The 27535-nt window shown below is 49.2% G+C and overlaps 1 protein-coding gene and 1 non-coding gene across 2 annotated transcripts in view; both read right to left on the reverse strand.

Moving 5' to 3' along the window:
- ST8SIA2 (ST8 alpha-N-acetyl-neuraminide alpha-2,8-sialyltransferase 2) overlaps positions 1-27535 on the reverse strand; it is a 64189-nt gene that overhangs the window by 20640 nt on the left and 16014 nt on the right. The window contains exons 2-5 of the mRNA XM_046652774.1: positions 18907-19041; positions 11717-11779; positions 7792-7920; positions 3389-3646 (exon numbers count right to left, since the gene is read on the reverse strand). Coding sequence (XP_046508730.1) covers positions 3389-3646; positions 7792-7920; positions 11717-11779; positions 18907-19041 — 585 coding nt within the window. The remainder of the gene's footprint in view (positions 1-3388; positions 3647-7791; positions 7921-11716; positions 11780-18906; positions 19042-27535) is intronic.
- LOC124236544 (small nucleolar RNA U109) lies at positions 23237-23366 on the reverse strand. Its single transcript, XR_006887777.1, has one exon. It is a non-coding gene; the product is annotated as a small nucleolar RNA U109 (small nucleolar RNA).

The raw sequence follows: 27535 nt of genomic DNA on the forward strand, positions 1-27535 counted from the left end.
CGTGCGTGTGCATGAGTGTGTGTGTGTGTACAATGAAGTTTTGAGCCCCAAACATCTGGGAATTTACTCTGCACACACGTGACCCTGAGTTAGGCAGTCCACTCGCCCCGGCATCGCAGGCTCGTGGGGACCAGCCCTCCCGTCTGGCCTCAATTCCCAGCAGCACCTATGCAACCTCTGCTCGGTCAAGCACTGGCCTCCCTGGTCTGTGAACCTACCCTCTGGCTTCTGCGCCTTTCCTCGGGTGTGTCCTCCTCCTGGGACACAAAGTCAGCCAACTCAGAGTGTGGCTTCTTGAAGCCTGCCCTGCGCTCCCCCAGGAGGCTGCACGTTTTGCAAGCTCATGCATTTTGCATGCAGTGTGACCTCCCACGATTCATGTGCTGAGTCTTCTGAGACGGGATGAGGTCTTAGTGTCTCCCCCGTGGCGGAGGGGCCCCATAAGCACGGAGCTGGCGGACCTGATTAAGGTCTCAGGTTGACAGAGGCTGAGAACACACCATCAGGACCTCCTCCATGTCCGTTATCTCAGCGATGCCACAGAGCACCACCTCTGTGCCAGGCACAGGCTTGGACTGGAGTCCGGAGATGGACACAACCACTCTGCTTTGGAGGAGCCCACAGTTGGCGTGAGGCGCTGGGGTGGGGACACAGGGCTCACGGAGAGTGACTGTTCAGAGAGGCAAAGGCTACAGGAGAGGTGGTGTGGAATCGTGGGGTGACCTCCACGGACCCCAAAGAAAGGCAGGGGAATGAACACTTAATGTGCCCTGTTGTGGGCGAGCCCTGGGCGCCGTCTCCTGCAGTGCTGCCAGCGCCACACTCCGTCTGCTCTCTGCTCGGGAGCTCTCCAGGTGGACGGCACAGCAATCACCTACGTGGGAAGGACCCAGAGCATCGGTCCCGGTGGGCCAGGGGAGCCAGTGCTGCCACTTGGCATCAAACCTGGGGTCTGTACATACTGGGGTCATGTAGTATTGTCCTAAAACACCACTCTGTCTACCCCACAGACACACAGATCTGTGAGAGCCACGTGCACAGGCCTAAAGGTCAGAGGGCAATTGCGCATTGTTTCGAGTAGCTCTCTCCTTGGCGTTTTAGGTCTCTCTTTTCTAAGTAGATGCAGACTGGACTCCCAGGGGAAAGGCAAAGCATGCTGTGGTCGTGCCTCACAAAGTGCTGTCCCCACACCTGCAGCCAGGGTGTTAGAAATGCAGGGTCTCGAGGGGCTGGCCCCATGGCTGAGTGGTTAAAGTTCTGTGTGCTCCACTTTGGCAGCCTGAGGTTCACGGGTTCGGATCCCAGGTGTGGACCTGCTCCACTTATCAGCCATGCTGTGGAGGCATCTCACATACAAAGTGGAGGAAGATTGGCATGGATGTTAGCTCAGGGCTAGTCTTCCTCACAAAAAAAAAAAAAAGAAAGAAATGCAGAGTCTCGGGCCCCATCCCAGATCTGAGAACTCTGCATTTTAATAAGCTCAGGTGCTTTGAACGCTCATTAGAGATCGACAGGCACTGGACTAAAGAATAGGTGGTATTCACAATGGACAGACCTCGAAGACACAGTCCAACCAGCCCATTTTACAGATGACGACACCGAGGCCCAGAAAAAGGAATGACACACATCAAGTCACATGACAAATGGGGGCAGCAGAGCCAAGACCGGACTCCAGACACTGCAGTGCCTGCCTTGCTGTGTACGTGTCGACAAAGGGACCTGTGGCCAGAATCTGCAGCTGCCTCTGGATCTTCCTGACGCAGGGCCGGGTGGAGCCTGGAAAGCTCACGGTGGGAACTCGTGAAAAAGGCAGGAGCATGGCTTCCATGTGGGACACCAGATCAGAAAGGCTGCCCTCCATGCTGCCCAGCATCCGGGAGGCGATCCAACCCCACCCAGAGGAGGACTCCACCCCCACTCACCCTTCTCTGGCTTCCAGTCGGACAAGCCCGCCACACTTCAGACCGGAGGCCTTTGAGAAATAGGGGCTGAGCCACTGGTTATGACAGGCACAGACAGAAGCTGGCAAAGCATGTCAGAACTAAAATGACTTTGGCTGCTTGGCTGCAGCAGCAGTTCCATCACGTGGAGGTGGGAGTAAACACACCATCCACCCCCACGTCTGGAGGTTCCGGGAGCTCTAGGAGAAGGCTGCACCCCAAGACCCCGGGACAAGGCTCTCTGCATCGGGACAGTCCTGACAGAAGCGTGAGACGTGGCATGCATTCTGCCATGGCTGGGGCGCTGTTTGGGATGAAACCCAAGGCTCCATGTGCCCTACTTTTGACCAGGAGACAGCAAGGCCTTGTTTCCGAGTCTGTCTGGGTTGGGGGTCAAGTGTCAGGGCCAGGGGTAATTGTGTACCAGCCGACTGAAAAATGAGAGCTGATATTTCAGCAAAAACGATGGTCAAGCACAAAATCCAAGCTGCTCTGTGGCCCCCAACTTCCCCGATTTTGACTACAGGATACTAAAGTGACTAGTAAAATACCACCTTCCAGAACCCTTAAAAGAGTTTTGCAAACTTGGACCAACAACTGGTCAGCCCAGGAGATTTTTTACCAACATTTTGTACCAGGCTCTAGGTAGGAGTCGGCAAATGTGTGTAAACGGCCAGACAATAAATATTTTCAGCTTGTGGGCTATATGCTCTCTCTGTTGCAACTCTTCCCTCTGCCCAATTCAACTCTACCCTGGTGAGAAAGCAGCCCCTGAGGGTATCAAAACGAATGGGCGTGGCTCTGTTCCAATAAAGCTTTATTGATAAAAGCAGGCTGTGGGCCACAGTCTGCCCACCTCTGTGCTAGACCAGTGGTTCTCACCCTTGGCTGTACGTCAGAAACACCTGGGCTCCCTGGGCCACTTGCCCCCAAGCCTTCAGATTGATTTAATTGATCTGGGGTGCAGTCTGGACATTGGGACCTTTAAAGGCTCCCCAAGCGATTGTAACATGTAGTCAAGATTTAGAGGTGGCGGGGCTGTTGGGGAGAGTAGGGGGGGTGGTGCCTGCCCTGTGGCCAAGTAGTTAAGTTTGCATGCTCCACTTCGGTAGCTCAGGGTTCACTGGATTGGATCCTGGGCACGGACCTATGCACTGCTCATCAAGCCATGTTGTGGCAGCATCCCACATAGAAGAACTAGAATGACCTACAGCTAAGATATACAACTATGTACTGGGGCTTTGGGGAGGAAAAAAAAAAAAAGAGGAAGATTGGCAACAGATGTTGGCTCAGGGCCAATCTTCCTCACCAAAAAAAAGCAGGAAAAAAAAAAATTTAGAGCAGGGAACAACCCAACCAGTGTATCTTATTTCAACCTCTTGGGACAACTGGCAATGCTTAACTTAAATTGCCTGTCGCTCTGGGCCCAGAGGCCCTGCTGTGGTTACCTTATGACAAAGCTGTGAGTGTCAATCTCCTGCCCGCAGCCGCTGTTCAGCAAGACCCCAGAGTTGCCCACGATGGCACAAGTCCGGAAGTGCTTGTTCTTCAGTGGAGAGGTTCTGGGGAGGAGCTCGTAGAGGTTCTGGGACACGTTCATCGTGCTGTCTCGGTCGAAGATGTAATGAATAATGTCTCCAGGCTTCAGGGTCCCCTTGAGGACAGAAATGTCCTTTTCAGCATCCAAGAACTTTAAGATTTGCTTCCTACAAAAACCAAACACACATGAGGAAAAAGTCTTCCTGCTGCTGTTTGCCAACCCAGCCCTTCCCATCCTCTGCCACCCTGCAGGGTGGCTGCAGCCAGCGCACAGGTGGGGCTAAGAGCTCAAATGCCCTCCGAGAACAGGTTTCAGATGCGGATTGTCAGGAACGGCCCAGAGATGACGACGGTGGGGGCCAATCTGGTTGCTGTGGTTACACCCTCTTCCTCTGAGATGTGACAACTGCCCTGGGAAATGACTCCAGTAGGACACAACGTGAGCTCATCACAGAAGGTCCTAGAAGGAAGGGTGACCCACCGTCCTGGCTTGCCCAGGACAGTCTGGTTTTCACACAGAAAGCTCTGTGTTCCAGGGAACCGCTCAGTCTTGGGCAAACCCAGACAGGGGTCACCCTACATCACACTCCCCTCTATCAGTGGGATTCAGGGCCATCATCTGGCAGGCAGTTCTGAACTAGGAACAGGAAACCAAGAGGACACGTGCCCCTCATTCCTCAGTGGCCTATTTTCTTCCATGGAAGGCTTCTCTGGCCAAAAGGGCCTCTAGGGGGTGGATGGGAGTGTGGACACTGTGAGGCGCGTCAACCACCCTACTTTCGAGAGGCTGCGAACACGCCTCCCATCCGTGAGCTGGTCTGTTTCGGGGGAACGTGCTCCCCCATCCTCCTCACTGCTGTCCAACTTTGTAAATATTGATACCTCTCTGGTCCCACAGAGCAGAGTTCCTTTGCGTTTCAGAACAAAGGTGAGCAAAGGACAGCTCTCTGGGCTCTAGGGTTACTTTGATTTGGGGGAACATTCTAGAATCATCTAGCAAAGTGCACAGATGGGATGGAGCGTGGTCAGAAAAAGGATGGATGCCCTGGGAATCACCAGGGAAATTTTACTCAAACCATGAGAGCCTGCCCCCAGGAATCTGAGGATCCTGGCTGGAGGTTTTACTTAAAGAACTGTCTAAATTGCCCAAAGGATCTTTAGAAATGATTCATGTCATACAGAGAAAAATAAATTTGGTACGCAGATCAGCTGAAATGGACTTCATTTCCTGCAACAAGCTCCTATCTAGAACAGATACAACGATGCCAGTCTGCTTCTCCTCAGAGCCCTGGAGGGACACAATCTTCACACACTTTACAAACGTGAGAATTCGCAAAATGGTTGCCCATTGCACAGATAGTAACACTGATGCCTGAGAGCCTGCGGGATCCGAGATGCTCACAGCCTGTGGCATATCCCAGTAGGATACACATTCGATCGCTTGGGGGAACTATAAAGAATTCCGAAGCTCCGGGCTGACCCCTGAGAGATGCTGATTCTGAGAATGGCCCAGTCTCCGCATGCTTTCAAAAGCTCTGCAGGTGCCTGACGCATGACCAGGTTTGGGAGCCCAGAGCGTAGCCACAGGCAGCTGGACCGTTTGGCAGGGCTCCACGCGCTTCTTCCACTCGCCTTTCCTTACTCCTGATCTGGATCTCTTTTAGCAGGCCCGGGAAGTCCCCCTTGCTGAGTGATTTGTATCTCTTGATGGAAACCATACACATTGTTTTTACCCACTGCGTTTCACCAGAGATTATACAACTTGACAAACTAATATAGTTTGGAAATGGCTAAAATCTTTGCATTTACTTACCCCAAAGTACGTACAAGCAACGAGAGCCCCCATCAATAAACACCTCTGTGAGGGGATGAATTTCTAACTCATTATGAGAAATTACTATCAATTATTAAACATCATTCCAAATCACTCACAGAATCTTTTATTATGAATCATTTTGGTGATTCATCGAAGAGAGTTGAAGGAAATTCTTTGTCCCCCTGGGTGCAGGCACGCTGTTCCTGCCGAGGTGGCTGTGTGTCTATAGGCTCCCCATGAAGGTCACAGTCCGGTCTTCTCTGAAAGGGGTGTGTGTGTTCATTTCTCCACCCAAGGGCGGGAGAAAGGCCCAGTGGGAGCTGTGGGTGGACGTGTGCTGGGTAGAATAGTGGCCCCCCAAAATGTCTACCTCCTAACCCTTGGAGTCTGTTATGTGACTTTATTTGGATCTTTGCAGATGTAATTAAATTAAGCATCTTGAGGGGCAGGCCTTGCGGTATAACAGTTAAGTTTGTGTGCTCAGCTTTGGCAGCCCGGGGTTCGCTGGTTCGGACCCCCATGCAGACCTAGCACCGCTCATCAAGCCATGCTGTGGCAGGCATCCCACATATAAAATAGAGGAGGACAGGCACAGATGTTAGCTCAAGGCCAATCTTCCTCAGCAAAAAGAGGAGGATTGGCAGTGGATGTTAGCTCAGGGCTAATCTTCCTCAAAAAAAAAAAGAAAAAAAAATTAAGGATCTTGAGATGAGATCATCCTGGAATACCCCGGTGGGCCCTACATCCCATGTGAAGGGTTCTTATAGGAGACAGGAGAGCAGAAGACACACACACAGAAGAGAAGCCATGTGAAGATGGAGGCAGAGGTGGGAGCGATGTGGCCACAAGACAAGGAAAGCCTGGAGCCACCAGAGGCTGGAAGAGGCAAGGGAGGATTTCCCCTGGAGCCTTCAGAGCGAGCGCTCGGAACTCCGGCCCCCGGAACTGTGGGAGAACACATTTCCGCCGTTTTAAGCTGCCACATTGGTGGAATTTGTTCTGGCAGCCCCAGGAAATGAATGCAGTGTTCTCACTGATGCCACGGGGCTGTGACCCCAGGGTGAGTACCGCAGGCCTGCAGCTGTTGGAGCAGCAGGAGGGGGAGGGTGCGCCCAGGGGGTGCAGAAGAGGCGCTGAGTGAGGGCCGGCAGAACAGGGGCAGGATGAGTGAGGTTTTCCAGCTGGTTTCTCAGCTGCCAGGTCCCAGATCTCATGCCCCTCTATTCCCCACACCCCACATTCCAACACGAGGCCTTGAGACCCAGGGGCTGGGGGCATTTCCATTTTGACAGTGAGCCTGCCTGGAGGGGGCAGCTCCCTGCTCTGTGTGGTGACACATTTAGTAGCTGTGGGCAAGGTTGTCCTTCGTGCCCCAGGCCCCTGTTCTCCGCACCCCTCCCCATGGTGATGGCCTGGGAAGGTTGGCTGTGATAGTCAAGGTTTTCTCCATCTGGTCCTGGCTACCGTGCCAACCACATCCTTTCATTCCCTACCCATGTCTTCATGTCCCAGCAGCCCTGAGCATAAACACCAGACTTCTGACTCTGCACATGTGGGACGCAGCTTCTCACGTCTGGCAAACTCCTACTTATTCTCCAAAACCCATTGCTCCTGGCAAGCTTTTCCTGGTCAGCCATCTTAGTCACCTTAAAAAACAAAGTACTGGCTCCTCAGTAGGACCTCTCTATTTGCACTTATTTATAAGATGCAATCTCGCACTGTGCCGTCCTATCTCTGCCTATATTCGTGTCTTCCCACTAGTGTGTCTGATTCATGTCAGCAGCCCTGGCCCCCAGCACAACGCCTGGAAACAAATCGTTAGATTATACTGCCCAGCCTTTGCTGGGTCAATCACTGTTATAGCGAAGTCAAGTGGCCAAAGTGCTGATGTGGTAATGCCTTCCCCATTCCCACCACGCAACAATGACCGCGGAGCTCTGCAACATCACCCTGCAGAGAACAGGACAAGACCTCTCTCTCGGCAGCCAGGCGTCACATCGGCTCCTGGGTCACCGGATGCCCAGCACTAGTTTTTCATTTTCACGTTGTCAGGGAGGGGCAGCCTACTGCAGCCACAGGGACTGTGGGAGGGGGCCGCTTTCCAAAGACAAATGGGATGACTGTCACCATAGAAAAGGGGCATGGACGCCAGGCAGGCCCAACTAGGAGATGTCACCTTAGGCCAGAGACGGATGCTGAGAGAGGACCAGGCTCTCGTTGCTGCTGATCCAAGAGCCCTACTCCTTCCGAACCCGGGACCTCAGCCAGGTGCTCCTGCCACCAGCCCAGCCTGAGTCGCCACCCACACATGCTGGGCTGCTGTGCTGGCCCTGGGTTTTCATTTCCAATTGATCGCTTACAGACGAAACCGGCCTCGGCGGGAAGTAAACATTTTATTTCTATCCTGACTTCTTTAGATGATGGAGAGTGGCAATTTGCTGGCTCGTGCGGCAGAAGGCCGGGTCTGTCTCTTGCCCTATAGGTAATTACCACTACCTGATCCTCAGCGAGAGCGTCTGGTTGTGCCTCCATTTGGCCGAGGCTGGCTGGATGTTGTGCTTAATGCTTTCATTACTTCTGTCAACAACAGCTGGCGATGAGGAGCCATTTATTACAACTTCAGCTCTGGAAGGAGAAAAAAAAAGAGGAAGAGGGTAGACATGATCTGTTAGCATGCCAACGACAAGTCTAATAGTTTTGTTTTTGCTCGGGCTTGAATGTAAACTTGAGAAGAGCGAAATTGCTGTTATTACCTGAGAAGGGAAGGAAGTCTATTTATCTTCTAGAATGCACAAACTCTCTCCCTCAGGGATAACCTACATACATTCTCGGAGACAGGAAGGGGGTGATAAACTCCTCTGCTCCCCACCCCCACCCCCGATGTTTCCTCCCGGTGGGACCTAGCAGTCACTGTCAGAAGAGTAAGACTTCTTTAAGCTCCCTTTGCAAAACCCCAAATAGCAGTTGCATTAGCAGCCAATTATCATAAGACGGTTTAGAAACTTAATAAAGAGAAAACAAAAACTCATACTGGAGCAAGTGATGTAGCCTGTGGCTTCTCCCTCCTCCCCCATATCCTGTAACTCTCTTGTTGGTGACTCTGAGATGCCACCTCAAACATCTGCCTGCTGCCAGAGTTATCGGGGCCGTGTCTCTCTCTCTCACTAGATCGTAAGCAGGGAGCTCCCTCACTCATTTCTATATTCCTCAACGGTCTAAAGTAGCAGGTGCTCAATAAATGTTTATTGCATTTGAATTTGATTTTGCCCCGGGGGAGGCTGGAGTGGATGAAGGAGCTGGCTGCCTCTGTGTGCCAGGGGCAAATCACAATTCTGGTGCATACCATCTTTCTGCCCGACTCAGGGACATCAGACATTACAGGACCCACTTAAAATTCCAAGCCTTGAAATCTATGCCAGTAGGTTTCTAAGAAACTAGGTTACAATTCCATCTCTTAAGGCGGTGCAGGAGGCAGCCCGCCTCTGCTGGCTGCACACAGATGTATGTGGGTCATATCAGAAGTCCCTTTTGTCTGTGTGGCAGCAGATTCTCCCCGTTGGGATGATAAGTGATGCCAAATTCTGAGCTTTCAAGAATTCAAATCAAACATCCATGTCCTCCACATTTATCTCGGAACAGCCCAGTTAAAAAAGATGAAATCCTTTTAACGAGGTCTAAACCTAATGCCCTCTCTTGCTTTTTGTAGGTACAGAAGAACTCCATTTGGGGGTACACATTGTCTCCTCACATTCTCTCCACATGCCTCCGTTCCTCGATATTCCTGACTCCTCTGGCTGATATCACTTGTCTTGGATTGAAATCTGTGTAACTTTTGCAGAGGATAGGAAATGAAAGGGTTTTCAGTAAGGCAGATGGACTCAAGATGCAGGCTTAAGGGAGCCTTTGAGAGGAAACAGAAGACCCGAGCCTTTGTAATTTTTGCTGTTTTCATGAAAAGAAGCAGAGGGTATAGTAGAAAGATTTCACAAGCTGTGTGACTCTGGGTAAGTCACTTGGCCTCTTTGAGCCTCAGTTTCCCCACTTATAACAAAAAGGTATAGAAGAGGAAGATATCCAGCTCTAAGGTTCTAGAATTCCATAAGGACCACCACTGTCTCCTGCTCCTACCACTGGCTGCTACCTCATGAGGCTCCTGGAGGAGCTGGTTGTGGCCGCAACTCTTTGGTACCCCCTACTTCTGTGTAGGTCACAGGCAGGAGCAATGGTCCTCAGGACCACAGATTTAGCTGCCACACCCCAAGACCCCAAGCTTCCCTGAAGCTCACATCAGTAGGTGTCTGCCATAGAAACGCTGTAACATTTGTGATGAGGAGCTGTCTTCCTGAGAGGCCAGCTGACGTTCTCATCAGTAAGCAGTGACTGGGGCCTGGCATCTTATGGCTTAAGGTGGACTCAGTCTAGGGTGATCCTCCTCAGAACCTGGGGCACACTGGGCGACCCCAAGCTCTCTCAGGAAAGAAGGGTCTGAGAGGTATTCTATCATGGATGCCTGCAGAGGCTTAGTGGGAAACCTCCAGAAGGGGTTTCTGGGCTTCTCTGGGACACACGGTGGTGGAGGTAGGAAAGGGAAGGAGATGAACACTGGCATGGATAGTGATGAAATTCCATTTCTGTCTCCACTTCCTAGTGAAACCCTGGACGGGATCCTGCACGGCCAGCCATGGTCCTACTGGACTTTAACCTGGCTCTGTACTATCTAGCCAGGGGACTTGGGGAGGTCACTTTGGGTCTTTGGCCTCTCCTTTCTTATCAATAAAACCAAAGGAATCAATTAGATAACCCCAGGGACCACCTGAGAGCACTGGATTTACATGCTCTGTGTTGCACCAACACGGCTGGATTGGTAAGTTGAAATATTCCTCTTCGGTGAATGTGTCCTCCTGTGTCCAGCATCTCCTCCACTCCAATGACACCAGAGTCTCATTTCAGGCTTGTTTCTTTGCCTGCCGCAGTGGCCATCTCCTGATGCCATGGACACATCCACAGTGATGATAATGAGCATCAGTTCAGTGCCTTTAACCGATCAGGCACTAGGCACTGATATTCAGTAGCTCTAACCTTTGAAACACCTCTCGAAAAAGGCGTTGCATTGTTGTTCTAATTGAATGACGCAACTGAGGCTCAGAGGGGTGAAATCACTTGCCCAAGGCTCCAGCTGACAAGCACAGGGTCTGAATCCAGGTCTGCCTGCCTCCCAAGACTGTTCTTCCCACTTCTCATACTCTATCCCAACAAGACAGTGCCCTCCTGCCCCCAAGTTACCACAGGGCACCAGGATCCTGCTCAAGGGGCAGGATCTTCTTTCTCCAAAAGGGGGCACCTTTCCACTAGAAGAGAGAGGAGCTTGGGGCCACATGGCTTCCTCTCTTACTTCTGCCATATCTATCTGCATTTCACCAGGCACACTGCAAGCTTCATTTGTAGTTCCAAGGTGGTTAAGAGGTCATTGGAGATCATGCCCTCTCATGATGTCAAAAACAGAGGAGGCAGCCAGTGATGACTGAGTCAGTCATGTAGGGTCAGGAATGGACATACATGACAGGTCTCATATGGTCAAGAGACCTAAAAAAAAAAATAGAAGGGCAAATAACAGACTCTACTCTCAATAATTTGGACCTCTCCTTCCCAGACTGACCAAAATAGGATATTAAGAAAGTGAAACAAGACCTTCATTTTGAGTAGTAGCCTTTGTTTATGTCAAACAACTTGGCATTCTCTTCTCCCTTCCATTGCTCCTTAAACTCCGGCCTATAAGACTAGGTCAGAGATATGGGGCGGTTGTCACTGGTGGACTCAGAGGCATGGTCCAACCACAGCCAGTGGTCAGCCTGGATCTGTCGACTTGCAAAGCATTTGTTCCCTCCCCAGCATCGAGCTGTCCCTGGCCAAGGACTGTCATGGAGGAAGCATTCTTTCAGAATTTAGAGTGTGCATTCAATAGTCAAGTTTAACATTGCTGAGTTGACTCCCTAAATATTTTTATGAGGTATCAGTGAAGTTCCTGAGTTATTTTCCATCTTAACCTGGACAAGCTTAGATCTACCACAACAAAATTGGGTGCATGTCCTGATTCCCTTCAGAGTCTCCATTGCTCAGCAAAAATACAAGTTGTGAATAAATTCATTGGTGGCCCAAACACTTCAAAGTGGGTGGGCTGTTTTCTGAAAAGCGCTGCCACCCATCTGAGTTTTCCGTCTCTGCAGGCTCCAGACCTCGGGCCATCTCATGGACTCTCATATGGACAGCTCCTCCCCAAAAGTGATTAGGGAAATGCAAAGCCAAAGTGAAACGAAACAGATCTATTTGCTAAGTAAGAAGGGCACCAACCAGGAAAGGGGAGAAGCAGATTAATAGCTGCCTTACAGCAAAAACAAATGAACACAAAATCTAATTTACAAACCTATTAGATTTGCTATGTAAGCTGTTCACAGCCGATCTGATTGTACCTCTGCCTCCAGAACTCCTGCAAGACAAAGGAAATGCATTATTTATAAACCCAGCTCTTCTTCGCAAAGCCCTTTTCAATCACCAGGAGATCCCGAAGCCCGCCTGGAGAACTACAGAGGGAGGATGAGATCTCATTCTGGCCTCTCCAGAATGGGCAACATCCCAGCCCAGCCACAAATCCAAGCATTTTACAGGGAGGTAGATCCTCTCTGATCCTCCCAGATCCTCCTCTGCCTCCCACATGAACATTGTTTCAATTCGCACCAAGGTTTCCACTTGAGACTCTCATTTGAGTCTTGAGACAAATCCCTTTGGGATTAATCTCCCCTGGTTAATCCCACAGGATAGCTTGCCTCAGCATGACTCAGCATCTGCTCTGCCATGACTCAGCATTTACTCTAGCATGACTCATGACTCAGCATCTGCCCCTGGTCTTCTCTTGCTTTCACTCCCATGTGGTAAGATGTTGTCCATCACACTTTCTCCAAACTTGAGACACCAGAAGTTCAACAGAGGCAGCAAGATTGACTCAACACTGCCTCCAGCCAAATGTGACAAGAATTTGCTTTTTGGTGGCAGGAAAAATAACATTAAGTGGTGTCACTTTGAGGGGGAGCAGGAGATGGGTAATAGGGTCCTTTGCTTCTTCCTCTGGAGGACAAGTTTTTGGAGTAAAAGGATCCTAAGGCCCTTTCTACACCCCCCTCCCCACCCCCCATTCAGTTCTGTCAAATTCCATTCCGGATGGGGCTGTCAGGCCATGAAGTTTCAGCCTGCTTTGCTACCACACGGGGACAGGGGACAGTTGAATCGATCTGCCCCTAATACCCAGCTCACTTTGTGCCCTGTGTGTTTTTAAAAAGTTGTATGTGTGAGGCTCTAATTATTTTTATTAAATAATTTTTTTCCACTGATTTATAGGATGTGTGGTTTGAGGAGATATTTCTTCGTATTTTTCTCACTTTTTTAAGTTCCATCTAGCCTTTCAGTGCAGGTGTGGGTGCACTCCAGAGAAACAATGACAATCACTGAGAAAGCTGTGTATGTAAGGGAATCCTGGGATATAATGAGAACTCTCTGGGGGAAATCAATGCCTATCTCCACACTGGTTTTAAGTCTGGATTTTTCTATCTGCTTTCTTTAACATTAGTATGATTTGGATATAAAATTGTGTGTGTGTAAACATATATACATTCTTTTTTCTGATCGATTGAAATGTCTTTTCAACATTATTTGACAATAGGCGGTATTCTCCCACCTCGCAGCCGGACGACCAGACAGCAGGAAGCGCGCTCCGCCCCGGGGACCAGTCCCAGCTCTCCCTTTGGGTCTCAGATTTCATCACTCCCAGTCTAGTTCTTAATAACACAGAGTATCGGGGCTGGCCCCGTGGCCGAGTGGTTAAGTTCGCGCGCTCCGCAGCAGGCGGCCCAGTGTTTCGTTGGTTCGAATCCTGGCCGCAGACATGGCACTGCTCATCAGACCATGCTGAGGCAGCGTCTCACATGCCACAACTAGAAGAACCCACAACGAAGAATACACAACTATGTACTGGGGGGCTTTGGGGAGAAAAAGGAAAAAATAAAATCTTAAAAAAAAAAAATAACACAGAGTATCATTGGTTCTTCCCAGTTGAAACCAATGCCTAACATTTCCTTTTCGTCCCTCCTCGTCTCCCCTTGGGATGGTGGATCTCTGGCACTTTGAACTCAGGAGTCTGGGAATGTCTGGCCAGCTCTGGCCCTGGAACCATAATCCACTCCAGTCAGACCCCCAAGGGCTTTCCTGGGCGTGCTGCTGTCCACATGTCACTGACCTTTTACAACCCCCCAGCCTGACCCCAGTCCTCAAAATCAGTACTCCTGGGGGAGAAGGAAGACGTGTGGGGCTGGATAGTAAGTCAAGTACAGTAATTAAATGTGTGGTAATAGCTCAAGACTAATGAAAGGTTAATGGCACAAAAAAGATCGTCTAGCAATGCTGCATAGAAGAATTGATTTTTAAAAATCATTATCAATAAGAAATTCAATAAACAGTCCGGAGTAGTTGGTTAACATTTGGAGGTGAGTCGGAGAGAAATCAGTTGAGCGTGACCCTACTCTAGACAGCAAAATGAATTTCAAGCGGATTTAATGTTTCCCAAACTTCAGTAATTCTCATATTGCTATCACCAGCTGGCCGTATTTTGTTTACCACCCATTCTGTTATCTGTATAAGTTTTAAAATTGCCTCATCTTTAAAAACTTCTTATCCTAAGCAATGCCATCGGTGAAAATACAGGTTTGATATCATGATTATATACTCATTTGAAAAGAACACGAAGCCATTAACACCAAAATCTTTATCAATGGAATTTCTAAAATCATATTATCACCAAGAATACTTCCAGCACCCTCTGGGAAAGACTGAATTAAACGGTTAAATATTTAAAGAAGGCAACCCATGAGAAATTGATAAGAAAATGGAAGAGAATATTTATCAAATCTTTGATGGGGTATGAGGAATGTATGTGAAGAACTTTTTAAATTCAGAAGTGTAAGAGGTAATCATAAGAGAAAATGTAGACAGATTTGACTGCATAAAAATTTAAAACTCTGCTTATACAAAAAGCAAACCTCAACAAACTCTGCTCAGTGTCATTTGTGAAATCCAAGAGGGCTCCGGGTAAGAAGAGTGCTACATCTGTGCATCTATCTGGTTTAATGTAACTTGGGGCTTGGAGAAGACCAAATCCTGGCAACAAACTGTCTCCCACTGTCTGTTTCTTCTCCTGCCTCCTGGCCAGGTCCTGGGGAGCATCACGTCCTGCCAACTTGGGCACCACAAATCCATGTACTTTTTCCTACCAATCCTTCCTCTAACTCAGGGTTTCCAGGCCTCAGCCCTATTGACGTTTTGGGCAGGATATTCCTTTCCTGTCCAGGGAAGGTTGTCTGGGCACTGTAGGATCTTTAGCAGCATCCCTGGTCTCTACCCACTTTGTGCCAGCAGCAGCCCGCCCCCAGCCCCCAGGGTGTGACAGTCAAAAATGTCTTGAGACATTGCCAAATGTCCCCTGGGGCAGAGGAGTGCAAGTGTCTCCATTTCAGACCTCTGCTCTCTCTCTTGTTTTCTGCCTGGTGCCTCTGGGGAGCTGAATCATCCACCAACCAGCCCACCTGCATCACCTTTCCATGCCAAACCCGAACTCCAACACCTGTGCCTCCCTTCAAAACCATCCGGATTTTCAAGTCTCACCACCTTTTCCTTCTCCTTTCCTTGACAGCACTCAGTTCTGTTATAGCATTTGTCACCTCCTTTTCATATTGAATTATTTCGTGGGATCACAGACGGGAGTCTCCAAGGAAACCTTGTCATTTACATAGTCTAAACTCCTCCTCTTGTAGTTGAAGAAACTAAGGCTTAGGGATTTATTTGGTCCTGGTTTCAGTTTCCTTGGCTGCTCGCCACCCTAGAATGGAAGCCCCTGGAGACTGTGTATGACCCATGTCTTTTATCCTCTGTATGCTGATGCTTTGACATCTGGGGCCTTGCTGACCCTGGAGGGACTGCCCCTTCCAGAGTCAGCCAACTCCTAGAGACAGTAAACAACTGGCCTGGGAGTCTGCCTTTCGAATGCAAACCAACCAATCCAGAGCCTATGTGCCTGCCACCTCTTTTATTGGGGTCTCACACTCTGGGCCACTATCACCTGGGGCCAAGGACCGGACAACCAGGGACAGCTCCTATGCCCCAGAACCTGCTGAAATTATTCAAACTAGGGAACCCTAAGGCTGCCTGCCTTGCCTCACCCTTCCTTCCCATACAAACCACAATAAAGACACTTGCCCACAATTCCCCCTCCCCTGCTGCCTCCTGAATGACCTGGTGCTTCTCCATGTGGCCCTGCATGTGGTGGCAGGGAGTATAACAATCTTTACAGTGGCAGCCGTCTCCTGATCTGCTGGCCTGATTATACCTAAATAATAATAAAATATATATTAAAACGGGGTGGGGATCCTGTCTGTTCACCTTCTTAGCCTTGCACAGTGCCTTGCCCAACTGGGGCTCAGTGAATCAAAGCCAACTTCAATGTTACGTGGGACTTCTTTAAAGTCTTCCCTGCCGTTTGCACGCTGTGTTCCTACATATTATTTACACCAGTACAAGACAGTTTCACCCCTCAGACATCCATAGAATGGGGCAGACGGTCATTCAAAGAAATTCAGATGGCAGACGTCTGGCTCAAAATGAATCATGTGAACTGACAAGGGATTTTTTTTTTCTGTTTAGGTTTTACCTCCAGTGTTGTTAAAATAAGCTTATACTCCTTGTGATGGTGGATGGGGACACCTGCTAGGTTGAGTGACAGAAGAGGACGACCAGGTGAAAAATATTTGCTAGAGATAATTCGCAACATGCTGAAATCATAGAAACATAGATGCTTAGGTCATCCAAGTGAGAAAAGATATGGGGAAGCAGTTTGCACACTATAAAGAACTCTATAGAACAAGATATAATACTCGTAACAACCACCGTCCATTTGACCCTAAGTATTCTCAGCCACAGTGACGACAGAGGTTGACAACTTTAAAGCTCTGCATTTGAGGATGTCAATCTCCTTTCCACCACTGACATGATATTCCCTCCAAATCGAGTGTGCATAGTAAACTAAAACAATAAAGAAAAATGCTATGTTAAAAATAATAACACCATGCACTGTTGGGTTCGTCTTTAGTGAAAAGCAATTAGCGAGCCTGAAAACTGCATTTCTGTTTGGCCCCTTCACCCAAGCCCAGCTGTTCATAGGTAAGGTAATGTCCATGTACTGGGATCTCAAGAGTTATGTTACAACCTCCCATGTCCTCCGTTTTTCACTAGAGAGTCAGGCTCAGTAAGCGAACTTTCAGGAGCTGACAGCTTGAATTAAGAGTCTGGATCCAACTGAAACAGTTGATTAGTCCCGAGAATAGAAGATTAAACTAAAGGACAATTCATGAATTTGCAGATGGCTCTTCCTTCACAGTTTTGGGAGGATGCTGAATGCTTGTTTTTAATTTGTGCATAAAAGCTGCTGGGATTCCTGCCTGCTGACACCCCAGGGACACACCGTAAATATATGGCCTGACAGACACACGGTGGGGAAAAAAGCAAGGAGAAGGATGATTTGGGGTCAGTCACATGAACACAGCTAGGGCTTCCAACAGGGTTCAAGGGTATTTTTGTTTTGTTTTATGTTTTGTGATAAAATATACATAACATTTCCATTTTATCCCCTTTTAAGTATACAATTCAGCAGCATCAAGTATATTCACAAGGTTGTGTAGCCATTACCACTATTTATGTCCAGGACTTTTCATCACCCCAACAGCAACTCTATTCTCATTAACCAACAACTCCCCAATCCCTCCTCCCTCCAGCCCCTGATACCCTCTATTCTACTTTCTATGTCTATGAATTTGCCTATTCTAGGTATTTTATGTAAGTGGAATCATACAATATTTGTCCTTTTGTGTCTGGCTTCTTCCATTTAGTATAATGTTTTGGAGGTTAATCCATGTACCTAGAAGAAGCCTGGTTTTGGATGTGGCAGCTCTAAGGAGGCGGAACACCGCAGAGATGGGGGAAGGACGGGCCCGCCCACGTGTTTGTGTGGAGCCCTGAGCACCTGTGATCAGAACAGGAGCAGAGGTCTCACCAGCTCCTCTGTCTGAACAGCTCAGGGGCTCTCCTGCCCAGAGCTTACTCGATTAGGAACTTCTCACATTTGTTGCTGGCAATTGAGATTTGCTGCCCATCTCCTCCTCCATCTGAAGAGCTAGTTGCACTTGGCCAAGTGCTCAGACGGGCAAGGGGGCCCCGGCCCAGACTGATCCAGTGCAGATAGATCCTCCCCACGAGGCTGGTATTGAAAGTAGCTTCAGTCGCCCTAGCACCGTGGGAAATATGGACTCCATCCTTTGGACTGGGCCAGTTTCAACTCCTCAAGAGACTCCATCACAGGGTCTCTCTGATTCACTCTGAGCAGAAGGCAGTTGCAGGAGTCATTGTCCATAGGCCTGGTAATTCGTTTCAGGTTGGTCACTGTGAGACCATGCCCTACCACCTGGAAACTAGTGGAGAACTTCTTCCAAGATTCCAGTCATCCTGGTCTAAGGTGTCTTCAGCAGATGCCACTGGATAGTCCCTGATGAATGATTTGTACCCATTCACCAGATGGTTAGGAGTGATGTAACGGCTGGGGTCATCAGGAGACCCAAAGGTCAAGGTCATCCCTTCCAAGCTCTAAGAACTAGAGGCTACTGCATCCGTGCCACTCACCACCTTATAAGTGTAGCCAGCCTTCCCAATCACCTTCCACAGCAACTCCAAGGTTCTGTATCCTTATGAGTTGGCAAACTTTTCTTTTAAAGGGCCAGACAGCAAATATTTTAGGCTTTGTGGGCCAAGAGGAGAAATTAAAGGTCTTATGCAGATGAAGCTACTTAAGCCACAAGAGAGAAAAGAAATTTCCACAAATTTCTTATTGGTGAAATTAAAAATATAATAATAATGATCAAGTACAATTTTTTGGTACTAGGTCTACTAATGAGAAGAATGCAATTCCTTTCGGGGCATAAGATTTTACTTAAGTGAGGTTCAAAGTTAGTGTTCCTGTCATCATGATAGAAAGGTGGCCTCATTCTTCTACAAAGCCTTCCCTTCCTTCTCTGAAACATTATCTTCCCTCTGATGGACTCACTGGGACGTGTTCCCTGAATCTCTCTTTTGGACTCATGCTCTATCTACCCTTACAGCGTTTGAGAACTTTCATATGGGGAAGCAAGTTAACAGCACAATCTCCGAGATTAGAGTCCCTGGGTCTGAATTCTAGCTGAACTAATCATTAGTTGTGTGATCTTTGACTACTACTTAACCTATCTAGAAGCTTCCTTTTGTTTCCTCATCTATGAAATGAGTAATAGCACCTACTTCATGGAGTTGTTGTAAAGATTCCATGAGTTAAGGAAAGCAAAGATTGAGAACAGTGCATAACATATCGTAAAGCACTTAATGTATACTTCTTTCGATTTTTTTCCCCAACCGTTTAAAAATGCAAAATCATCTTGGTTTGAGGGCCACACGAGCACAGGTAGCTGGCCCGATTGAACCCGTGAGCCATACTTCGATGACCCCTGCTCTAGGATGTTAGGAGCAAAGCACCCATCATCCTCCACATGGGAGGCATCTTTGCCATATTTCTCCTTGATGGCATCCTTCTGGCTGAGGCAGGCTTCTGCTCCCATGAGCATAGCTTTCCTGAAGCCAGAGATCCAACGGCCAGGACCGTGAACTCCTGTGCTGCCAGCTCACTATGAGCGTGAGAACTTCTGTGGATCACAGTGAAAGCTGGAGCTGGCCAGTCCCCTCTGGATTGCAGTCAGGAGTCAGTGTGACCGTGCAGAGGGCCCCCTTTCAGCACCTTCAGCTTTACAGGCAGCAAGCGGAACTTCTAGTACACTGTTTGCACCAAGTTTAGATTTATCCCTAGTGCCACCCAGGCCCGTCACCAGTTTGTTACTCTCCTCCCATTCCACCCACTCAACTTCTTGCTCATCAGCTCAGGCCTAATAGCTTTACCGATGTGCTCAGTCTCTGAGACACCTTTTGCTATATGGCAAGTCTTATTGTTGTACCGAAGCTCTTGAAACCCACAGATTCTGAAGCACTGCTGGGCACAGAGCTCTGAAGAGACCAGTGTGGGTTTCAGCCTTGACCATGGTGTTTCCACGACAATTGCAATCTCCACTCTTGGGCTTCCGCGGGTGCTGTAGGTGCCAACGAGGAGGGTTAAGTCAGCAAGCTCATGAGCATCTCTTTTCTTCGGGCCCCCAGCTCTCCTCATCGACTGCTCAGCTCCTTTCTCTGCCATCCTCTCTTCCTTCACATTAAATATTAGCTTGATTTGGTTTACCTTTTGCTTTGATTTCAGCAAACGTTTGCTTGTTAGTCAGCTTCCATCGGTAGATGAAAAGGAACCAGCTCACTCTTGGCTCTTCCGTTTGCTCAACTTCAGAAAACATCCGTGAGAACTTAGGGCTTTGATTATGTTCCAGCCAATTTCCCCAGTCTTCATAGACAAGGACTTAGAGGCACCTGCACATCACGACGCAAGTAATCGAGTCACTGGGATGCCAAGCATTTCCCATCACGCTCATTCCTGATCCTTTCTCATCATGAAACTGTCACCCATAAGCAGGGGTGGACCACGCAATTTATCGTCCAAACCACACACTCTCTGAGTAAACGGAGGCACCGACCAGAGAAGACCCATGAACTGCGGTTATGAATTCATGTGGGACGCCTCCAATCCACACCCTTCTTATAAAGGAGACAGACTTTATAATACAGAGACTTCTAAGAGAGTGCTGCATTCCAAAATCCCAACCACTCAAAAACCCAGAAACCAAAGGACTTAAAACTCAGAGGCGATAGATATTCGTGCTGTTGGCTGAGCTGGACGTGGTGAAAGCTGTCAGTACAGAAGATGTCTTCTGTAAGGTGTTCATGGCAATAGAGCCTTTTCTGAGTCCCCTCACCGCATTCTGAAGGTCCTCCTTTACAGTGAGCCAGTGCCCGCTGTCCTGCCTCAGTGTCCTTGTCACACTTGCAGCAAGATGCTCCCTCACTCAGCTGCCATTGCAGCTTCCCCACCAGACCCCCAGATGGGGAACTAGCATAGGATTGGGGTCATGCTCATCTCTGTATTGCCCTGGGGGGGAGGGGGCGTATCATCTGCTCATCAAATGTGCTCTAGAGAAGATTGCTGAATGAATAGACGAGTCAAAAAAGCTGAAGGCGTCCCTCTGCTGTAGAGAAGAGGAGCCCGCCTCCTGGAAGCATGGCTTGGGGAGGAAAGAGAGAAACCCCAGCCTCATCCCCACCACTCCTACCAGTACCCTCCAGGCGAACTCCAGGCCCAGGGCCTTTGCACTGGCTGTTCCCTCTCCCTGGAATGTTTTTCCTACGGATATTCCCATGGTTCACTCCCCTCTCCTTCAAATCTTGGCTCCAATGTCACCCTCTCAGAGTGGCATCCCCTAATGATTCCATTTGAAACAGCATCTGCTCGCTATTCCCCGCACTGTGGCCCTCCCTACTCCTCACCCTCTGGGACCCCCATCTCCTTTCATCTTCCTATTACCATCTTCAAGCATTAAATGCCTGGCCTGACTCTGCCCTGGAATGTGAGCTCCCTGATGGAGCAGCTGTGGGCCTTGCTGACTCCTGTGCCCAGTGCCAGGACCGTGCCTGGACATCAGAAGGGGTCAATGAATACCTGTAATGGAAGGAATCTGCCTTTTCCTGTCCTTTGTCACAACAGAGGAGTCAGCATCCTCTGATCCAAACCCAGTACCTCCAGCTGTGCTCTGAATTGCACCCCTTCCTGCCTTTCGAGACCCTTCTTCCATTAACTATTTCTTCTCTTTTCCAGATACTCAGCAGCTTCCTTTCACCTGTGTAATAATTCTGATACTCACTTTGGACCTAGTATATGCCAGGCTCTCTTCTACAAATTTGATATCACTTCATTTAAGCCTTGCAATAGCCCTCTGAGGCAGAAATGATTATCTATTTCTACATAAGAAACTGAGGCACAGGGAAGGTGAAAAACTTGCCCAGGGACACATAGCTACTAAGTAGGGACACCGGGATTTTAACTCAGCAGACTGGCTTGGGAGCCCAGCTCCTAATTACTCTGCCACGTTGCTGGCTCACACTCACCAGCATTTATATATATATTTGCTTTTCTCATCTTATTTAAACAACCCAACCTTAATTCCATATTCCCCTCAGCTACTTCCCTCTCTCCCCAGCACTTTGCAAACATTTTTGAAGTCTCGTCTACACTAACGGTCTCTGTTTCCTCATTCCTCATCCTCTCCTGGTACCACTCCAGTCTGCTTTCTGTCCCCATCACTCCATCAAAAGAGCTCTCGTGTGAACACCGTGCAGTGGACATTTCTCAGTCCTCATCTTATTCCAGCCCCATCAACATCTGACGCTGGCATCACCTACTCCTTCCTGGATAGGTACAGCCGGGGCTTCCTGGTTCTGGCCCAGGGTGGCCCTGGACAGACCTTCTCCCTCTGGAGGAACTATGCTACTGGGAAGTGACATGATGAACGATCCCAAATGAAGAGATGGGTTAGCGTCCTCAAGGCATCTTTAAGATTCCTTCCGGCTCAGAAAATCCACTATTTTAAATCATCTTCTCTCAACACTCTAAGGTCCCATTTGCAACGGCATCAATTCCCTCCTTGATCCTTGTTGTTCTTCTGGCAGACGGTACCCCCAATTAGAAATCTCAATTTTCCTCTGTATTCACACCCGACAATACTTTTTAGTTTCTCTTACAAAATACTAGTTTTATAAAATTTCCAAATACAAAATATTGCTGAATATACTTTTCCCCCAAATGAAACATCCTCCCTCCCTCCCATAAAAATTACTCCTTAAGAATGATACCTTCATCCCAGGTGACAATGCTTGTCCCTGACGGATGTGTTGACAGAACGCATCCCGAGGAAGGGGATGCAGATTCGAAGACCAGTGAAAAATATTAACAACTTCATTTGTTTGAGGCCCATCTTGTGCCAGGCACTGTACCGGATGCATTTTAATTTTCGTATTTCTTACTCAGTTTTAGAAATAGGGCCCTCAGGCCCAAAATGGTTAAGTGATTTGCCCCAGGGCACCCAGTGAACAAACTGGCAGAGGGTGGTCTGTGTGTAGCCAAACCTCGTGCGTCTGCAGACAGCTGACCCCTGGCACCCCGCCCTTCACCCGCTGCATGTAAGGATTTAACATACAGTCAAGGTGGCGCCAGAGAATTAAGAGAAAGCAAAGGCTACTCGACACGCAGTTGTGAGATAGTTGGTGAGCTAATGGGGAAAATATTCTAGTTAGATCCTGCACTTGCACCACATCGATAAGGATAAATGTGATCCTGCCATTAAAAGCTATGCTTAGGAGCAGTTTTATATGAAAATTCACTCAATCCTCCTGTCTTAGTCTGTTCGGGCTGTTGGAACACAATACCACAGCCTGGGTGGCTTATAATCAACAGAAATTTATTGCTCACCGTTCTGGAGGCTGCAAGTCCGAGATCAGGATGCCCACATGGTTGGGCGACGGCCCTCTTGGGAGCTGCAGACTTTTCACAGTGTCCTCACCTGGTGGAAAGGGCCAGGGATTTCTGTGGGGCCTCTTTTATGAGGGCGCTAATCCCATTCATGAGGGCTCCACCCTCATGACCTGATCACTTCCTAAAGGCCCCACCACCAATTACCATCTCATTGGGCAGTAGGGCTCCAACATGTGAATCTGGGGGGACACAAGCATTCAAACCATAGTGCCTCCATGGGCCAGTTACTTAGTGTCCACTTTTGACAGTCACTGGGCCTCCTGCTGCAGACACAGTGTTAACCTTGGCTGTCGTTTTTCCCTTTTTTATTGTATTAGAAATATACTGCCACAAAACCTTAACTGAGAGGTTGTCAGCCCTGAAAACTCATTTCATTCATGCCGCATGGTCTGGATAAATCCGTGTTCTTTAAAGAGAAGGAGCACCGCCCATCCAACGGACCGCGCTCTGCTCTTGACTCACCTCGCCGGGACTTGAAAGGCCTCTCTGGCTTAAGCCAGCCTTTCTTCCCTTTCTTTCATTCACTTCTTGATAGACCCACGTTCAGACACAGCGTCCCATTAACGTCAGCTGCAGCCTTTTCCCAAGAAAACTCCTGGAGGGCACCCTGGTGGGGGAGGACTTTGAAGTCGTCTTTCTTCCGGGTGTTTGATGTGTCCCTTCCCCACCCTGCCCAGTCCTGGATGAACACCCGCTCCCTCCGCCCAGCGGTCACTGGTCGTGGAGCGTCCGTGTCATCTGGAAGGATGGCTGGACCATCAGTTAGAGGACCGGAGTTCTGGCTCCTGATGGGTTCTAGCTTTGCAGCCTAAGGCCTCTCCTGGTCTTGATGTCCTTCTCTGCAAAGCGGGTGCTGCTGTGGGACTACAGTGAGAAGCACAGACAGACGTGATGTCAGCTGCGGCATTGTTAGTTACGGTGATGGCTACCGCCCTCCGGATCAGAACAAACTACTGCTGGGTGTGGACTCTGCTGAGCCCCTTGGAACAGCTGTCCTGGGGAAGTTCCCTTTCAACAGCACAGTCCATTAGGGAGAGGTCAGGAGCAGTGGATGGAAGAAAACGGATTGTGTTAATCCTGGCAGAAGCATGATCCTCGCTGCTGCTGCTCTCACTGATGGTGTGCCAGGGGCCGTCCGGAGCAGAGGCCCAGGAGAGATGGGACTCTCGTGTGGACGCTGGACCCTTGCAGTATGGCCTGGTCCTTGAGCAGGTCGGTTCTCTCTGCTCTGCCGATGAACTGAGTAAGACCTCAAAATAGCCCTTAGACCGTGGACTCCCTCCTCCTCCATCAGTGGCAACACTTCTCCAAGTTTTCTTTGAACCTTTCCCCTACCTCCTCCCAGCCCTTCCTCAATTGTCCTCCCCATTGATGCTGGGGCTGCTCAGAGCCCACCCTGAGCCCTCGTGAAACTTCAACTTCTATTGTTCATCTCTATGCCGATGACGCCCTGATGTACCTTCAGACACACCTCACTTCTGGCTCCAGAACCATAGAACATCCTGGATTCCTCCACACAGACCTCAAACCTGACCAGAACTCACTCTCTGCCCCGCTCGTTCCCAGTGTTCTCTCTGGGAATGGCACCCCACCACGCTATTCAGAATCAGGGTGGTGTCAACACTCCCCACTCCCTCTCACCAGGGTCTCCCTTCCAAGACCACCCAGCCCTCAGATTTTACCACCTGAGGAGAGCAGGAGCCTTCACTCAGGAGCACTGCTGGGACCTCTGCCTTATCTCCCGTCTGCCAACCCCTCCCACGTGGGACCCAGCTTTCTGAAATGCCAAGTGCAATGGGGCATGGCCTCCTTGAGACTCTCCAGGGTTCCCACACAGGTCCCCATAGCTTTCAAAATAAGTGCGGACACCTCAACACAGCACAAAGGACCCTTTCTGAGCTGGCCCTCTCTGTCCTCTTCCACCTTCCTACACATACACCAGCTAACTCACCAAGCAAAGGGTGGTTTCTGGAATGTGAGTCAGATCACAACAAGACTGTCTTTGAACATGATGCTCTCTCTCAGGAATCCCTGATTCTATTTTTCATTTCCTTAATTCAGAGTTTATGAACTGCCAGCCCCAGGTCAAATCTGGCCCGAATATGTATTTGGCGGGCTTGCATATGCTCAACTTTTTTAGAATCAGAGGCCAATATTTAAAAATGATAAAATATTCGAATTTCTGGCTTCTTTTGAATAGTTGGAAGATCTGGCAACACTGAATCATTGTAACTGGTGGAGTTGCTAAGTGGCCGTGCCTCATATTTTGGGGGATATACGCTACATTTTCCCACAGTCCACACCGCTCCCTATTGTCTTACACTGGGCTGTTTCATTTATTTTGTGACCTGCTCCGACCCTGAAGGCATTTGAGTTTGAGATCACTAGACTCACTCCTACTCAGGCAGCAAAACTCAGCTCACGTCACCTTCTCCATGAACTTCCCTGACTCAGAAGCCCCTCTTATGCCAGGTACAGCAAGCCAGCAGGACCTGAGGGTATGCAAGGAGTGGTGGGGGTACTAGCTTCTTGCTCCTTCTCAGTGACAACTGAAAAGATGCTTATGGATAAAGTCAACCACAAGCAGAAGAGGAACATACAGGAGCACAGTTCTTTCCCCCGACAATGCTGAGAAGATGAAAGTGCTGGCAAAGGAAATTTGAGAGGTGACACCTATGACACGATGTGAGGCTGCTGTCTAGGGCTTGCTGATTGAATCACCAACTGATAGAATAGATTGATAGGATGAAGCCAGCCCTGCCTCTGGAAGGATACTCAGCCCCAGTGTCTTCGGGTGTCAGTGGTGGCCTCTATCCCCAAGCCCCACTCCGTGTTCTGTAGGAGTTCAAGGTTCTGGGGAGAAATCAGGGATGGAGGCTGGGTCCTCCCGTGAGCCAACTCCTGATTGCCTCGGAGAAAATCCCAGAGATGGTGCTCAGGGTGGAAGAAAATGAACCCCAGCCCTGTTGATTTAGGGCATGGAAAATGACTTCACTCAACAAATGTCACTGTAGCTTGTAGTAGGTGGAGGGTAGAGTGGGGATGGGCATAGGGAGGATGGCGGCTCCCAATGCTGTGTGCAGGTGGATGCTAGAATCGAGTGCCTGAAAGGGGACTTGGGAGGGACTGCTGGGATGGACAGAGCCAAGAGGAGTGCTCATCACCACAGTTAACACTGCCTGGGTACTCAGCACACGGCAATCACGGGGCAAGCCCTTGCTGCAGATTTTCTCCTTTCACCTCCATCACAACCCTACGAGGTTGGCGTTTTTTATTATTCCCATCTTGCTTAGAGAGTAAAGCATCCTATCCAAGAATGTACAGCGAGGAGGGGGCTGGAGGCTGGGTTTGAGCCAGGCTCTATCTGACAGATTGTCTCCAAATTGGGAACTTGGGGCAAGGGGTGGGGTAGGGGTCAGAGCCTGAGCTGAGCCAAAACTGGAGCTTAGTGTAACAGGAGCCAACCCAGAAGAGAAGCCAAGAGCAGGGCCAGATGGTCATCGTACCTGGGACACTACACCTGACTCCAGACAGACACCCGAAACGTCACCCGGCAGAGCTAAGAGGAGGAGGTACGAAGCCAAGTCAGGACAAAGGGAATGTGCACAGGAGCCTGGGGTTGTCCCATCTGACTTGATTCTTACCCTCTCATTCTAGGAGGGTTTGGCCCTAATGCTTTGAATGTTTCCAGAAGCTTTTCAGGAAGTTCAGGTTGTGCAGAAGGCTGGGAGCCTGGTTTCTGCTGGAAACACGCACAAGTGAGAGGTGCGAAGATAGACTTAACAGACAGCCTCTCCTTTGCTTTCCCTCCTGCTCTGAGCCTCAGTCCAGGGCCCCAGGGTGGGCTGGGGCCTGAGGGGGCACCATACTCACAGGCGTGTCTGCCTCCAGGGTCTTGGCTGGTGGCTCTGGGGACAATGGCTCAAGGTGTCACTGTGGGCTTTGTATCGGGGCAGCCTCAGAGCCTCACCTTCTCCCCACTTCTCCCGCCATTGAGTTCCTGCAGAAAATGCCAGGAAAGAAGCTAGGGGTAAGTGGGGAGAGCCTGCCTCTCCTTGGGGTTTCGAATAATCCAGAGGCAAAGAGAATTCTTTACCTGCCGTCTTCTCCACATGACCAGAGTGGACTGACAAGTGAATGGGAAATTTAGTCATTTCCCTAGACATCTCCTCTTGTAAAATACCCTGGCATATGCAGGGCTCCGCACAGGCACGTCCAGAATGGGGAAATTCGGGCAGGAGTGGGGAGAGGATGCGCAGAACCTACCCACCACTTGGCAGAGGGGGTGGGAGAAATGGATCTAGCCTCTCTGTTTTCTTGCCAGAAATGCCTCTTTGATCTAATACTGTCAAAAAATGAGATAGCGAAAAAGAACACAGGCTTTGGTGTGATCCCTAGTTCCACCTTCGCTAGTGGAGTATTTATAACCGAGCTTCCTCACTCCATAGAATGAGTGAACTGTGGAGAGTAATAGAGATCGTGAACACATCTCAACAGCCCGGCAGACGCTATTCTTATTTTATTTTCATTATTGTTCTTATTAAAACTCTTCTGAGAAGACGGAGTAGGTCACAGATGCATTCCTCTGCCTTCCCGTCATTTTCT

Source organism: Equus quagga, chromosome 2 (genome assembly GCF_021613505.1).
Source record: "Equus quagga isolate Etosha38 chromosome 2, UCLA_HA_Equagga_1.0, whole genome shotgun sequence".
NCBI classification, from domain to species: Eukaryota; Metazoa; Chordata; class Mammalia; order Perissodactyla; family Equidae; genus Equus; species Equus quagga.